This window comes from Aspergillus lucknowensis (genome assembly GCF_044049455.1).
Source record: "Aspergillus lucknowensis strain CBS 449.75 chromosome Unknown BJX67scaffold_45, whole genome shotgun sequence".
NCBI classification, from domain to species: Eukaryota; Fungi; Ascomycota; class Eurotiomycetes; order Eurotiales; family Aspergillaceae; genus Aspergillus; species Aspergillus lucknowensis.
Window position 1 is genome coordinate 111,862 of NW_027263589.1, and position 15,927 is coordinate 127,788.

Sequence of the window (15,927 nt, forward strand, 5' to 3'; positions counted from 1 at the left end):
CCTTGCCGGGTTTTTGAATTTATCCTGTCTTCAACTACTCTTCTTCTTCTTATCATAGCGCAATGCCTTGTGCCTATGTCTCTGCAACCGTGAAACTCGTATTTCAATCTCTCTTCGTCTCGACAGTTATATTAGTGGCTGAAATGATCACATCTGTCTCTGGCCAAACGCGACCCAGCTACCACATCACTCCGGAAACGAAATGGATGAATGACCCACAACGCGTATTATTCTTGAGCGGCAAATGGCATTTATACTACCTCTGGAATTCCGACTGGGATAAATCAAATCCTGGCGCAGGCGGAACAGAATGGTACCACGTTACCAGCACCAACATGGTTCAATGGACGCGCCAGGGCGTTGCAATTGAAAAGTATCAGCCTAACCCTTCCAGCGGTCTAATACTGGGAGACATAGAAAGCGGCAGCTCCGTGGTTGACAAGGCTAATACGTCTGGATTCGGCCAGAATGCTGTCGTCGCAGTCCTAACTCAGATGGCAGACGGGATTCAGCAGCAGTCCCTTTTTTATTCCACTGATATGGGTTACACTTTCACTGCCTTTGGGGGTAACCCGGTGATGCCAAATCCAGACCCAGACAATAAACCGGCGTTTCGCGACCCCAAGATTATCTGGGATGAGAATGCTGGCCATTGGGTTGCTGCGCTCGCAGAAGGGAGTTATATTGGGTTCTATACATCGCCTGATCTCAAGACTTGGACATTCATTTCAACTTTCTCGCCGGTAGCATCTGGTATTGACTTGGGAATTCTTGAGTGCCCAGACCTATACCAACTTGATCTTGACGGGGACCCGGAAACACGTGTCTGGATTCTTACTCTCAGCGCCAATGGATATCTTCATGGAAAGACAACAGGCACTGTTTACTGGTTTGGAACATGGAATGGCACTACTTTTAGAGCCACGGCCAGCTCTCCACAGTGGCTAGATGAAGGTCCGGACTTTTACGCCACTGTCAGCTGGGAAAATCCAGATAACAGATTTGGAAGCCGCTACGCCATTGGCTGGATGAATAATTGGGAATATGCCAACGGGTTGCCCTACTACGGGGACTTTGAGGGACAACAGAGTTTAGTGCGGGAGATCAAATACCAGACAGTCAAGGGAATTCCTAGACTCATCAGTCTTCCTATTTCTGAATATGAATCCGTGTTTGGCAGCCCTGTCAGGGTGAATGGGACGGAAATAACAACGGACCCAGCAACGGCCTCGCTTCCTACTGGACTTAGGGGAGGTGCATATGTTATTCGAGCAACAGTCTCCAAAGGGGATAGTGACGACGGTAACCTGGTATACTTCCGGATCAAATCCGACGGGACCTCCAACACAACAATTGGGTATGACTTTGCGAACACTGAGCTGTTTTTGCTTAGGAACTCTGATGGCTTTGCTTCGGATAGCCTGGCACCAGGGCCTAAGCAGGTTTGGGACGCAAGAAGGAGTATGGTAAACCCTACAGGTGGGGACAGAGTCGAGTTGGCAATATATGTCGATTGGAACTCGGTTGAGATATTTGTGAATGGTGGTATCGCAGCGCTGTCGGCCCTGATCTACCCGAATCAAGACGCGGAGGGGATTGAGGTTGTGTCTGACCGGGGAAAGTTAACCTTGACTTCATTTACCTACGCTGCTTTTATGCCATAGTTGTAGGCTGCTGATGATTATTTTCGGACTTTTTGTTCTCGTGTTTGATACTTCGGGGGATCACCTGCGCCTGGTCCCAACTGCCACCTTATACTAGTACTCTGTTGTCTGAAAAGAAACTATGAGCCGGAAGTCAATCTAGGGGAGGATTTGAAGAAATTGAGTGGTCTCTGGCATTCTGAATCACTGCGGAAGCAACACTATTTAAGTACAGGAATCGACTAAACTAAATAGGAAAGAGACGCTATCTAATATTATTGCTCCATTCGCTGTCGCTTGTGAGTTCTGGGGGGGATGTTCAGCGAAACAGTGAGAAGTCCGAAGCCAGGGGCTCCGGCCGACAGAAACTATTTAGGGGCTCTTGAGTTGTAGGCTGGTGGAGCTAGGCAACCACGGGCCAGGTCCTAAGAACAGTTATTTGATGAGATATATTTGACTTTAGATGGGAGCGCTTCCCCGTCCAACGTCACGCACCATCGAACCGACGTTATTTCGGCACACCGCGCAGCAAATGCAGAAACAAGCAACCTTGAAGCAACCTATGACGAAATCGCCAAAATTCTAGTACAGAACGAAGGAGTACACCTAGACTGACTTCATATCTTATGATACGAGTGTCGAGTCCAATCTCGTTGAAGAGGCTGGAGCTGCAGATTTGGCTTTTGTGTTTTCTCAGTTGTTTGGGAAAGGTTTAAAAGACAGTTGGTTCTCGGGCCATCCATATGAGGTGGTGCCAACTGGGTTGGCAGGAGATAAGAGTTGAGGAACTTGACGGAAAGAATAGCGCATTGATGTACGTGTTTAGGGTTGAGGATACATCCGGGTTTGAACCCATAGCCTTTAGGGGGGATTATTGCCACTGCTGTGAGATAATATCATTCTACAGATCATGTCCTAGTATTGGTGAGCTACGTAGTACCCAAAAATTGGACGGATATGCAAAATTTGACCGCTCAACACGCCATGTCAATTATCTCAGTATGCTGTATGCGGCACAGTTTAAAATTTCTCGTGCCTTTAGGAGGGATCAAAAGCCTCGCCTTGAAAGAGCGCTATTCAACGAATCTCTGACACAATCCGTACCATTTGTTTTCGTACCATCGCATGTCTTGGAGGCGCCTTGCTAGCTTTGGGAACCTGATGTGAGGAATTTATCGGGCCAGTAGAAAAGCGTCAAATTTCAGGATCAAACATAAGTGGTATAATAAGAAATTGATGGCTGTCTCATACTTGTTTTTATTATCAAGCCAAACTTCCATATTCAGCTGGCTGGGATACAGGTGGCAATCACAGTAGACAGGGCTACGAAAGCTATGTATGTTAGAAAAGGTAGCCACTGCAGCCCAGTTGGCGTTGTTGCTAAGGGTAGGGGCAATAAATAACTGCCCGGAACATAAAATACTTGTCCATGACATTTGAAGACTAGGGAAAGTTCATAGAAGATATCAATATCGTCGGTTTGGAATGGCAGGTGCCTTGCCAATCCAGGATGAATCTTCACCCATCTCATGAGGCTTTTTCTGGAAAGGAAAAGCCCATCTTCATCAATTCCTGTACAAGTTGCGTTCACTGGTCCCTCGGCACCGTTAGTAAGAAAGGCAACTCTGAACAAAATCCAGCATAGCTGGCTTACGTCCTGAGAGGCTATGAACTCTCCAAGACCTCTAAATTCTTGATAGGCATTCCCACCAACCAACCTCGAACCGCGAGTGGAGCTAACGGCGATGCTGCCTGTGACCACTACCACCGATATGAGGACGACCTTGATCTTCTCGTTAAGTACGGCGCAAGAGCATACCGCTTTTCTCTGTCAGGGTCTCGCATTATCTCTCTTGGTGGACGAAACGACCCTATAAACGAAGGTGGTATTGCGTTTTACCATCGGTTGATTGACGGGCTTCTCGCACGAGGTATCAAGCCCTGGGTGACCCTCTATCACTTGGATCTTCCACAGTCGCTGCAATATATCTAGTTTGCTAATAACTCAGACTAACAGAATCCTAGATTATAGACTTTTAGGTAAGGCTATTATTCCTAGACCAGTCTATAAAAAGTAACATGACCAAACCCTTTTTACATAGTCTAGCAATACATAGTTGTATTTCTATTTTCTACCTAGAGATCCTCTACCTAGTATAAAGTTGACATGCTAGTATTTCAATTAGAATATCTAATAAAAGAGCCACCTAACTCTTAATTAAGGGTATTATCAAGCGCCCTTTAGCTAGAATCTATCAAGTATCCACAATTATTACAAACCTCTAACTAGGAAACTTGTAGTCCAGGAGCCCGTAGTATTAATCAATCATGTAATAGTAAATAGTTAGATAGACTCAAAAACAAGCATTTATATCAACAACTGCTGTTATATGTCATTTGTTAGGATAATCCATCAACTTTCCTGTTATTTTTAAGGCAATGTCCTACTAGACCTTTTGAAAGCCTATATTATTAAGTACTATGGATAGATCTAATCATGCTACCTACTAACTAGATATTAGGGGCCGGGCGGCCTGGCCTGAGTAGTATCACAAGTTAATTGTCTGGATTCGCTTAGTTAACTAAGCCTGAACCAAGGAATAACTGGTGAATAGTTCACAATGGCGCAGTCTGACAGGGATCTCAGGTACCTCGATCCCGAGAGATCCATTCGAGAAAGTGCACCCACGTCACTGTATGCTCATTCTCGAAATCAGCTTGACCAATACATACTGTCGAGGGCTCTCATTGGCTAGCGAGGCGAAAACCCACGTGACCCACGCAGTGGCCACGTCGAGTTCCTCCGACCTTCAGGCCTCTAAAGAGAATGCAATGATCTTCAAGGAGTCGATACATACTGAGTAACTCTTTCCTAGCACCACCACCAAGGCATTAGCATGGAAAACTTATTGAACAAGCCGCCTCAAACTAAGGCCCGCAATATTATGCCGCCATATAATACAGTTGCCATGAAAGGCTTATTGGTCAAGAATCAAAGAATTAAAGCATTGCACGTAATTCCACGTGACAAGATACAGGACCATAGCAAAGTATTTTGCTGTTGCCCCTCATTTTAACAGTGGCTAGCTTAATAATTTCTCTGTGCTAATGCCTTGGTAGTGGGCCCAGGGAAGAGTTACTGAGTATGTATTGGTCAAGCTGATTTCGAGAATGAGTGTAAAGCAATCACCCCAATAGTCTGTTGCAATCATTCTCTACCAGGCACCTGGATGCTCAGAACTCACCATTATAGGAAGCTTGGGACATCCATGGTAGCAAGCGCGATATTTACGCGCTAATGTTAGCCTGCATATCACTCACTTATTAACAGATTAGATTATAATTGCCTAGCTTTGCTGTCATGACTTAATTTAAAATATCTGTTCCATGGACCGAAGCTTAACGGTCAAGCACAATCAATCAATGCACGCGATTGATATGTGGCAAGTAGGTGGCGGTGCTTCTCAATCACGCCACCCTTTACTTCACATCTCGTGAGATACTATCTTTTCGCCCCTTACCTTCCGTCACTTTTTTCTCCCAAGACCACATCCTCGTGGATTATATTCCCCTTTCCTGTCACCAGGTCACAAGCAAGCTCTCAGTGAGACGGAAGTGTATGACCTACTCTATCTCTAGAGCAATAACAATGAAGCAGTCTCTGGCACGATATCTAGAACCTGAAGTGGAGAAGTTACCCCGAACCACCATCGCTAGATGTGCGCAAGAGACGTGGACCATCTGCTGGCAAGATGGAAGGCCGTCAGCCAATAGTGCTTGGAGTGTCTATTAGCATATTCGTCCTCGCGAGCGCCTTCGTCATCCTGCGATTCGTGTCCCACTTTTTCGTTGTGGGAAGGATCTGGCTTCACGACTACTTGATGCTGGTTGCATGGGTATGTGATATGTCCTGCCCGTCGGTTTCAATTATTCGAAGCTGGGATGGGAGAAAGACGCACAGTTTGTTTGACCAAGGAGCTCCGTCGTTGACTTTTTTTTCTAGGTTCTTGACTTCGGGCTCTCGTTTTCCTTATTCTATGCAGCTCAGAGAGGTCTCGGCCTGCACTCTCGTAATATCCCGCCCGAAAACAACCCTAGCCTCAATCGCGCCAACTATGCGTTCACCGTGCTATATGTGTGCAGTTCATCGGATCTCCTAACGCCAGGGATGACAAATTGATTTTTCTTTTTCTTGATAGAACCCTGCGCTGATGGCCGTCAAAAGCTCGATTCTCGTGTTCTATTTGACCTTGACACAACGCGAGAAATTCTTCCGATGGGCCAACTACGTAACGTTGCTCGTCACTGGCCTGGCTGGCCTCGTCTTGACTTTTGTCTACGTTTTCCAATGTCGCCCTGTTGATTCCGCCTTCCTTTCGACCATCCCACCCGGTGCAAGGTGTACCGATATATTGACGTTGTATCTCACCTCCGCTCCCGTCAATATTGCCACCGACCTGGCCATCCTCTTTCTCCCCATACCGATCATAACAAAGTTGCATTTGCCTCGAAAGCAGAAGATAATCCTAATTATCACATTCGGATTCGGATTCTTCGCTACTGCGGTGGACGTGGTCAGGGTCGCCTTTCTTCAGCAAGCCGCGACCTCTCGTCAGATGAGAATTGAAGCAATCCACCTGTCAAACTACCAAACTATTGATTTTAGCTGTATGGCCTTTTGCATTCTCGTTGTGACACTTTCCCTTCCTCTTCCCGGCATATTCATAGCTAACTAAACCTGCTTAATATATGATAGGGTATGCGTCATTATCTTTCATGTGGTCCGCAGTTGAAGTCAATTCGCTGGTAATCTGTGGATGCGTGCCGACTCTGAAGCCACTCATAGCTAGCATGCTGCCGACGCTGATCAGGGACACGGATGAAGCTACTCACGATAGAAATGCTTCTTATGGAACAAGCTCTATTTCCACCACTATTGAACGGCCGGTTGTCGGTCGTGGTTATACACCTCCACCTCCACCTCCAGTTCACGACAGCCTCGTCGACATTCCGCGCAGGCCAAACTCTCAGCTGTTCACAAACATATCATCGTTTTTGGACCGCTTGAGGAGGGACGGGCTCGATGCAGAGGCTGTCACATCTCATAACAGAGTTTCACACCCACAAGAGAGGACATTCTCCAACTTTGTGAACTTGAGAAACCCGGAGTGTATGCTTAAGCTAAACAACAAAGAGTCGATATTGCCCAATGTGCTGATCACTCTTCTTTTCTTTATGTGGGGGTTCGCATACGGTTTTCTCGGCGTTCTTAACACCCAATTCCAAATCATCGTCCAGCTGAATGTGTGGCAGTCTCTAGGGCTCCACGGAGCCTACTTCGGTGGGTATGCAATTGGGCCCTTGCTAATTGGTAGGACGGTTTTAAAAGGCTGGGGTTTTAAGTCTACCTTCATGACCGGACTATGCATCTACGGGCTTGGGGCTCTTATTTTCTGGCCATCAGCTGTTCTTATATCCTACGTCGGGTTCATTATATCAAATATCGTCGTGGGCTGCGGTCTTGGTGTTTTAGAGACAGCAGCGAACCCTTTTCTCGCGCTCTGTGGCCCCCTTGAGAACGCTGAGATTAGACTCAATCTATCTCAAGGTGTCCAGGCAATCGGGAGTGTGCTATCAGAACTGTTGGCCCAGAGAGTGCTATTTAAGAGGGTCAAGGATGTCGCGTCTCTGGTTGACGTGCAATGGACGTATCTTGGAATCGCCTTATTCGACGCACTCCTTGCCGCAGCTTTCTTCTATCTACCAGTCCCCGAGGCATCAGATGAAGACTTGCAAGAATTGGCAGATCAACGACGGGAGGACAACAAGACCAAGGTAGCGGGCATGCCGGTTGTCTGGTTGACCGCTGGTTTAGGTGTTTGGTCACAATTCTTCTACGTCGCCGGACAAGAAGTCTTTTCTACAAGCCTTATACCCTTCGTCATCGCCGCTCATCCCAAGTCTCCGCTCACACCCTTTAGCTTTCTCACTATTGGCCACGTGGTATTTGCTGCCGGTCGCTTCTTGACTGCTTTCTCGCTACTTATTTTGAAGCCGCGCTGGACTTTGCTAATATCGTATATGGGCATGATCGTCTTCAGTGTTCTCTGCATGAAGACGACTGGTGTGACTGCGGTCGCTATGTCGATGATGATCTATCTATTCGAGAGCGGGGCGTTCAGCACCATCTTCGCCATCTCATTACGCGGGGCCGGCCGACACACCAAAACTATCGCTTCCTTTCTAGCCGCTGCTATATGCGGGGGGGCCTTCTTTCCCTTTGCACGGCAATCGTTGAGCCTGGCTCGCGGCGAGTCCTTCTCGTTTGTTGTTTTGGCAGCTCTTTTCAGCGCCGGCGCTTTTTTCCCGGTGTACCTCAATCTTGTGATGGCGGCTAAGAAGCAAGTCGATCCCGTGCCAAATGAGCATTTCCGATGTCGTCGTCATCCTCATTGTCACCATCAGAATCACCCTTCTTCCGATTAACTGTAAGATAATACGCCTGGTCCTCAGCTGAGCGCGCTCGATGAGTTCATGGCCATTCTGTGACTTACCCAATGATGCCACTCACAAACATTTACAAAACGATCAAGCCTGTGAAGCATACAATCTTGCTAGCCACTTGGATCTCCTTTAGCCCAACGTCGCGTTGCCAAACAGATAGACAGAAGGCTCATTTTTCTCTTGCAGGGTGTTATAGATAGCCCGATATTCCAAGGGCATGACCCAAAACTCCCATTACTGCCTAATCCCGAAGACACCTGAAGGTTAGCAGCAAAGCAGCAACAGAACAGCTGCTGGGAAGGGTAAGCTCTGACATATACATGCTATTGAAATTTTTAAATTTTTAAATTTTTTTTTTTTTTGATTTCTTCTGCCTTCTACTTTTACGCTTTCGGTTTCGAATTTGGTGTTTTGTGGGACCAAAATCAAAACTGTTAGTGTCCCCGCCTCCGTACGTCTGACTACATAGTCAAATAAGTACTCGAGGATAGTCCGGCTGCGCCACGGCGGATGATCGGGTAATCGGCCAGGGAAGGAAGCGACTGGATTCCATTGAGGGAACCACGTCAAGTCTGGGCCCGTGGCAAGCCATGGACAAACACGAGAGCACCAACACAGCTGCCCACCGAGAATACAGACGGGGTACGCAGAGGCTAGGCCTGCATGGATATGAACTTCAGCGAGTCACGAGATATTCTTCCATGGACGGCCAACTGCTCATGACACTTATTCTTTCGAAGTTGATCATGGGAATGTTGGGGACCCGACAAAAGCCGATGTGAAGTCGGCGTCTCCCGGCTCGTCCGGTGCTGCTGATGCTGCTGGGGGAGATACCCTCGTGTAGAACCTCTTAAAATCTGCGAGAGCCTCAGGGCTAAGCCATGGCCAAGCAATGCAAGCATCGATAGCCTGTGCAGTACCGTCGTTTGTGTCCGACGCGCCCCACGGCCTCCATACATCACCAGACCAAGGGAGAAAGAAGTCGGATTCTTGGCGATTATAAGGCCCCGGAAACCAGTCATCCTCGGATGGACCGGTGGGGGATTCGAGTCCCATCCCCAATTTAAACAGCCTCAGCCACTCCGGGTTGTCGGCAGGTGTTTGATTCCATGGATCGTCGTCGCCATATAGAACACGGCGGGAGGCCGTCTGGATGGTGTCGTCTGTTACAGTCTCATTCGCAGCAATGGCGTTGCGAATGATCTCAGTAAGTTGAGCAGTAAAATACTCAAATGGTGTAGGTTTTTTGGCAGCCCCTGTGAGCGGATCCGTTTGTTCTGCACCGTCATCAAAAGTCCAACCCCTGTCAGCCACTCGAGATGCGCTGAATGGATCCATGCATGCGGCTTCAATGCCGATAAGGTATGGCGGCATGGCATTTTCCACAGCCAACGCCACTGGTGGTTCGAGACCCCGATGCCCTCGCCAGTCTTTCATCAAGGCGCCCTCCCGGAAGTGCTGTGCTAGATGGTTATTTCTGTCGGACCATAGTTCAAAGGTCTGAGAACAGAATCCGCAGCGGGAATTTATTTGGTCGATCTGTGACTTCCAGCCATCCATCGATGATGGTAAAAACTTACTAACCCCGTGTACAAGGCGTAGATGTTGCATAAGATGGTCCTTCCTGTAAAAGGTCCGCAGCACTACCGGCTTCTCTTGGCAGGTAGTGAAAGAATGCTCCTCGAAATGGCTTTCTGAAGGGCTCGCATAGTCGCAGAAAACACATCGAGTAATCCCATCCACCGCAACGTATGCTGGTCCGCTCGGGCAGCATGTGTAGGATTCCAGGGATATATGCAGCGTTTTTTCATGCCGTGACCAGTCATACTTTGTGCGAAATGTGTCCGTACAGAACGTACACTGATACGGTCGTGCCTCTGTTTTGCTACTGTCCGCAGTCCTCCGGCGGGTAGTCATCAATTTTGCGCGACGCCGCCGGCGTCGTCCCTGTTCGTTTGTGAGAAAGCGGGTGAAGGAGCCACTGGAGCTGAGAGAGCCAAAGCTTTGAGCGGATGACGCGGAGCTGTTCGACAGGCCCGATCCCGATAGAGTCGAGGACTCTATTGATAAAGCATCATTGGGGACAGATTGTGACGAGCTCCAGATATCAGGGTTCTGGGAAGGCAAATTGTTCTTGCTCCCTTCAACTGCACTCATAATAGCTTCCAGAGAAGCGGCTTCGGCTTCAGGAGGTGAGTTTCTCCAACGTTCAAACGGGCTCAGCGAAGAGTTGCTATTCCCCGCGCGCACTATATCGAGAGAATTGCGTCGTGGAAAGGAGGTGAGCAGTCCATTGCCCCGCGCGAATCGATACTTTCGGCGTCTCCGGGCGTTGGCAAACCAATTAGATATCTGCGTCAGGGTCAACCCGGTTTTTTCAGCAAGCGATAATTTTTCTTGCTTGGTTGGATAAGGAACATCGGCATGTTGGTCAAACCACTGCTTTAAGACGTTCACTGCGGCTCGACTCATCTTGCTCGGTCCCACGGATGGCCCTGGCTTCGGATTCGATGGGCCATCGAGGGGGTGCTGCAACCCGGCGTCGACGAATGTCCCAGCATCTTCTTGCGCAGGCAACTCTGAGTCATCATCAAGCTCATAGAGGAAGGAATCTGGAGGGATTTGGTCATCATGCAACATTTCATGGAAGTCGAGCGCAAAGGGCTCGATCCCCGAGGGTATGCCATCTTGTTGTTGCTCAAGGCCGTGTGCCATGTTCCAGGAACTTAATCGGCAGGAAGTGTCAATGTTCCGAGAGAGCTCCGAAGCCTGCAAATCGGTTGAACAAGGCCGATATCGCTTTGATACCACGTGACCGCGCCCTTCTCGTGCCGCCGAGTCCACCTCTGAGCCCTGATTGGACACTCGGCAAGGCACCCACACCGTTGAGGCGTGAGGCGAGCACCGAAGTTCTTCATGCACAGAGACGTCTGTATGGTTTGCCAGGCACCGCAGAGCTTCCGAATGACATCCGAGAAAGTCCTATCAGCATCAGAGCTAAGGCACTGTTTGGACTCTCTCCCGGAACATCAGGCAGCGGTGATCTTGAGCCTTAAACGCCGATTGTGGGACTCTCACCTCCCCGCGGTACCTTTGTGTTGCTTGTGACTAGTGTATCAGGTGAACACGTTCTTCAGTTGAAGAGGAGATCTGGGGCCAATGACTGCTATAAAGGCACCATTTTCTGAACCACCAGGTCAGTCTTGGAACCTTCACTCCCCCCTTCCCCCGTTCCGATCCGAGTCGCAAACATCCTACAACCATGCAGCCTCCCTTCCCATTTTTCACGACCGTCTGGCACAATGAGTCCTAGTCTGACACTAACCCGCCCGAGCTGAGAACAGTGCCGCTGGCAAGACCGTTATTATCACGGGTGCAGTACGAAACCCCTTTCATCATAGCACGACTGGTGTCTGACAATCTTGCCAGGGCAGTGGAATCGGGCGCCCAACAGCTGTTTCGTTCAATCGTGCCGGTGCGGGCAGGATAATCCTCCTCGGACGTGATGAGACGAAACTTCAGGAGACTCAAAAGTTGCTCTCAGCTCATAGCTCCATATACTCTGTCAGCGTGACGGATGAGAAAGGCCTGACCGACATCGCAGCCGCCCTCGGAACCAAGGGTATTCTCGTTCTCTCGGCCGGATACGTCTCGACACTGGCACCCATAAAGGAGGCACCCACCGACGAATGGTGGCAGAGTTTTGAAGTGTGTTGCGGAAGAATATTATTCTTGGAGAGCTCAAAGGACTGACAATCGTCAGACAAATGTGAAGGGTACCATGATCCCATCGAAAGTCTTCCTCCCCACGGCCAACCCCGAGCGTGCGGCCATAATCGGTATCACATCCGCATTGCTTACCCTTCCAGCCGAAACGACCGCCACCGCATCAGCCTATTTCACTTCGAAGCTAGCCGTTGTCAAATTCACGGAATACCTAGCGGCAGAAAATCCGACGGTTTTTTTGCTGCAGCCCTACACCCAGGAATTGTCGACACCGCTCTCCTCCGAAAATCCGGAGGCGATCCGAAGAGACTTCCCATGGATACACGTAATATGCCCTTTGATCCTTTAATATTGTACTGTCTTTGGCTAACGTCGGCAATAACTGACCTCTCCGGAGACTTCATGGTCTGGCTGACGAGCAAGGAGGCGGATTTCCTTCGTGGCCGCCATGTGTGGGCGAACTGGGACGTGCAGGAGCTCAAGACCAAGGCAGAGAATATCAAATCTACCTGCTGTTGACCTGCTGTTGGCTTCGGGGACTTGTGGATGGCCGTTTAGTTTTGATTAGAACATTGTCGCGGCCTTCTAGGCTACTGCATCTCAAATATGCTTAGGCCCTCGTGAAGAACCCTAGTCCCCATGAGAGGAGCTGACTCGATCAGTCCGAACGCACAGTTTACTTTATACCGTCTTTCAAACAGTATTCAGATTATGGGCTATCTCATCCTGTCTTGCTTATGGTGAACCAATCGGTGATGACTCACATAGTCAAGCCGACAGAAATATATTATCAACGGCACAAGCCGCAATGTGGCCAAGTCGAAACCTCTGAGAGAAACTAAATCACATATTTTGCTGAGCCGCGAGTCAATCGTCAGGCACCGCTAAGAACAATTCTGGGAGAAGGTCGGGCTGTAAAGGCCGGTACTTGGTGTTTGGCGGCAGAAGAAGCAGCCAGACGCTCTCTACGTCCAACTAGCTTACCCATTGTGGTGAGTCGAATTCTCTGGGTGTTTTGCGCGCTATGTACTGAACAAGAGCGTAGCTATATACACATAGCTGACTGTAACAGTATTTATGCGCACGCTGTCGAATTGGTCGTGCAACGCTTGACAGCAGGGGTATCAGTGAGAAACATAGCATAACCGACAAAAGTGATTTTGAAGAGCTAATGCGCTGGTTAGTGTCTCTGAGTTGATGGGGGGATGATCCAGACTTACGTCCAACCCCACGATCAAGCAGTACGGTTCTGTTATGAGGGAGACCGGAAGGCCAAGATGGGATAATCCCTCATCCTCAGAGTCTCCAACCGGTGCCAATTCCCCGCCACCCGAGGGCTCCAAACGAAGGTCCTCAGGCCTTCACTGCAAAATGCAAAATGAATCTTCGGAATCGAACGGGCGAATGGTACATGAATCCACCTCTCGGTAGCGGGGATGATGAATCCGACGCTGAAGACGATTTCTTGATCCCTAAATACACGCATTCCCGTGACGAAACGTCGGGAGCCAATCTGAACGAAGGAGACGCCCATCTTCCTACTACTTCCCCTCTGGATAAGTGCCTCAAGCTCTCCTATTTCTAGGTGTAATATACGGCATCCTCTTTTAAAGACGAGTTGGTCCCGGGGCAGAAACCGATATCCGCAAAAATAATCCCGTACTTCCAGCACGCGATCGTGTACTTGAAAACGAGCCTGGTGGCCTTCCAATGGAGCAATCTCCCGGCCAGAGGAGCCAAATCGCAGCGCAGAGTCCTGCTCGACAAGAACAGCCATAGGTTCTAGTGTCTCTCGTATCCTTCGACGATTTTCGAGGTGTCGATTGCCGGCACGCATGACGGCCACCATCCCGTGGAAAAGATGATACCAGTCCACCGGCGGCCAACGGTCAAAGGATGGAAATAAGAAGTCAAGCTCGTTGCGCAGGAAAAATTTCCACTTCTACTGACTCGCCCGGTGATACTTGGCCTCCGCAACATCTTCCGCGTCTGGTGGATCGAAACCGCCTTGCAGCACACTCGCGACTGGGCAGCCGAATAAACCATCCAGCGCAGCCTCGGCAGGAAAAGCGCTAGAAGATGGCCTTACATGCGTAGTGAGGCGCTCCTGGACCGGCGCCGGTCCCAGCCGTCGTCGGTCCGGTGGTGAAGCGCCCTTCAGCTGGGCGATGGTGGGGATACAGCAGGGATCCGAGAGACTGACATCGTCCAGCTGGGGGATGATCCTGTAGAGCTCGGTGTTCGGAATGCAAAATAGCTGGTAGAAAACAGACCTCGCAACGCTTATGTCTGTCTCGTCCTTTCGGAGCCTGAGGAGCAGCAATACATAGCATAATTTGTGGAATGCGAACATGGTAGAGTACGAAGAGGCCACTTCAAAGCGCCATTTTCCCAGATCCGAATACACAATTTCTCGGTACGAAGACCTTGGGCTCTCTGGGGCGAGCAGATATGTGTGAGGGTTTTGTGCCATTGGATCCAATATCCATACGCCGGTGATGCCAATATCTCTGTGCCCTAGGCGCTTGGAGTAGATGCCTCGAACCTCACCGAGCCACGAGCGCTGGACGTGATGTGGCTCGTGTTGCCAGGCCAATCTTTGTGTGCATATGTGGCATCGCGGTCGACTCGGAGTCATTGTTCGGAGAACCAGATGTAGTAATGTTAAAAATATCGCGTGAGTAGCACAGCTGCCGCTAGCAAGATGTTGGCAGAGTAAATTTGAGGAACATTCTGAAGTCTACTGAGGCATGGGTGTAGAACAAACCACGCCGCGCCAAATACTCCATGGAAGGCGCAACCGAAGACAAGTAGCAGGTGCAGATCTTAAGTACACCTGGGAGTGCATTTTTATCTCAACTTCCCAGTAATGTGATTAGAATAGCGCCCTGCGTGAGAAAGGCTGATACTATGGCAGTAACGTCCAAACGTAGCATTTGTCCAGACGTCGATCGGCATGATCAACTACGAAGAGCAACAGTATATCAACCAGGGCAGCAGCAGGAGCTTTTATTGTGGACAAGAAGATCTACCGGTATCAACTCATGAAGTCAACTCTACTTTTCCACTCGAAAGGACCTCTGTCTCAGAGATTCCCCGCCTCCGGCGCCAATTTCTCTCCGTATTCGTCATATGCCCGCTCCGATACATCGGTCCATAGAACTCCCTCGCCTCTTCCTCGGTTCTCCACCGCAGAATATCATAATCACTCGCATTCGTCATTGCCGCGTCTCGATTCCGTGATGTCGCCGCAGGATCATCCAGGACAATCGTATTCACGCCCCGACGCCGGAATTCGCTGCCCCACGCTTGATCCTCCGCAATGGTCATGAATATCGTTATCCGGGTTGGCGAAATGGGGTGGGAAAGAAGGTAATCTAATGCGTCCGCATCGGCACCGGAGAGGATAGGGCCGATGACGAAGTTATGACCGGCGGCGATGGCGGTGTCGATGAGTGGGATGTAGTGCGTTTTGAAGAACATCGCGTCAGGGCCTGTGTCGATGGGGCCGGATATGAATGCGACTTTAGGTTTGTCGCCGGGTTCGGTGGAGGCTTGGGACATGATCTCCGTTGTTTTGGATGGTGACAAGGTGAAGTCGAGTGAGGCTGTTTGGAGACTGCGGGGTTCACCGTCCAAAGAGGCAGCTCCATTCTACGGCCGGGGCCGGGGCTCAGAGGAGGGTTTATGCATCGGTCTTCACGTATATTCGTGCAGACATGCGAAACACCTTTTTGCAAGACGACGTATGGGCGAAGGGATCCCTTCAAAATGTTTTTGCTCAGTTCCATCACCAAGGTAATATTCCGTGTGTATATAACAGACCCCCTCATCTCACTTTGAAGCAAAGGTTTGCCGGAATCTTGATAAAGTCGAAGAGGCCCGAGATACATTCATCCATGCACTGTGGCTCTTACAAATAGATAACACAACCCATTAACGTGTTTCCCGACCGAATCGATCACCCGACCGAACCGATCACCTTGATATCCCATATTAAATGGCCATTTTTTCAAGTCAAATATCTCAACAACCAAGCTTCTAGAGGAATTAT

General features: G+C 49.4%; 6 protein-coding genes across 6 annotated transcripts; 3 read left to right on the forward strand and 3 right to left on the reverse strand.

Annotated features, from left to right (window-relative positions):
• Nucleotides 1-62: 62 nt before the first annotated feature.
• On the forward strand, nucleotides 63-3,636 carry BJX67DRAFT_384176 (glycosyl hydrolase; the record flags this gene model as incomplete). Its single annotated transcript, XM_071033613.1, has 2 exons — nucleotides 63-1,461; nucleotides 3,344-3,636. The coding sequence occupies 2 exons, from the start codon at nucleotides 63-65 to the stop codon at nucleotides 3,634-3,636; spliced, it is 1,692 nt and encodes a 563-aa protein (XP_070882975.1).
• Nucleotides 3,637-5,172: 1,536 nt separating this feature from the next.
• Nucleotides 5,173-8,517, forward strand: BJX67DRAFT_362195 (MFS general substrate transporter). Its single transcript, XM_071029969.1, has 4 exons — nucleotides 5,173-5,539; nucleotides 5,647-5,778; nucleotides 5,843-6,311; nucleotides 6,400-8,517. Exons 1-4 carry the CDS (start codon nucleotides 5,396-5,398, stop codon nucleotides 8,127-8,129), a joined length of 2,475 nt encoding a protein of 824 aa, XP_070882976.1. The 5' UTR covers nucleotides 5,173-5,395; the 3' UTR covers nucleotides 8,130-8,517.
• Nucleotides 8,518-8,891: 374 nt separating this feature from the next.
• On the reverse strand, nucleotides 8,892-10,619 carry BJX67DRAFT_374170 (uncharacterized protein; the record flags this gene model as incomplete). The annotated part of the gene is made up of 2 exons (XM_071031516.1): nucleotides 8,892-9,021; nucleotides 9,217-10,619. 2 exons carry the CDS (start codon nucleotides 10,617-10,619, stop codon nucleotides 8,892-8,894), a joined length of 1,533 nt encoding a protein of 510 aa, XP_070882977.1.
• Nucleotides 10,620-11,306: 687 nt separating this feature from the next.
• BJX67DRAFT_384179 (SDR family oxidoreductase) lies at nucleotides 11,307-12,392 on the forward strand (the record flags this gene model as incomplete). The annotated part of the gene is made up of 5 exons (XM_071033614.1): nucleotides 11,307-11,343; nucleotides 11,482-11,525; nucleotides 11,577-11,855; nucleotides 11,911-12,198; nucleotides 12,297-12,392. 5 exons carry the CDS (start codon nucleotides 11,307-11,309, stop codon nucleotides 12,390-12,392), a joined length of 744 nt encoding a protein of 247 aa, XP_070882978.1.
• Nucleotides 12,393-13,636: 1,244 nt separating this feature from the next.
• BJX67DRAFT_229423 (uncharacterized protein) lies at nucleotides 13,637-14,611 on the reverse strand. The gene has a single exon (XM_071025905.1). It carries the CDS (start codon nucleotides 14,509-14,511, stop codon nucleotides 13,816-13,818), a length of 696 nt encoding a protein of 231 aa, XP_070882979.1. The 5' UTR covers nucleotides 14,512-14,611; the 3' UTR covers nucleotides 13,637-13,815.
• Nucleotides 14,612-14,862: 251 nt separating this feature from the next.
• On the reverse strand, nucleotides 14,863-15,774 carry BJX67DRAFT_362214 (uncharacterized protein). The gene has a single exon (XM_071029970.1). It carries the CDS (start codon nucleotides 15,435-15,437, stop codon nucleotides 14,916-14,918), a length of 522 nt encoding a protein of 173 aa, XP_070882980.1. The 5' UTR covers nucleotides 15,438-15,774; the 3' UTR covers nucleotides 14,863-14,915.
• Between the last annotated feature and the right edge of the window lie 153 nt (nucleotides 15,775-15,927).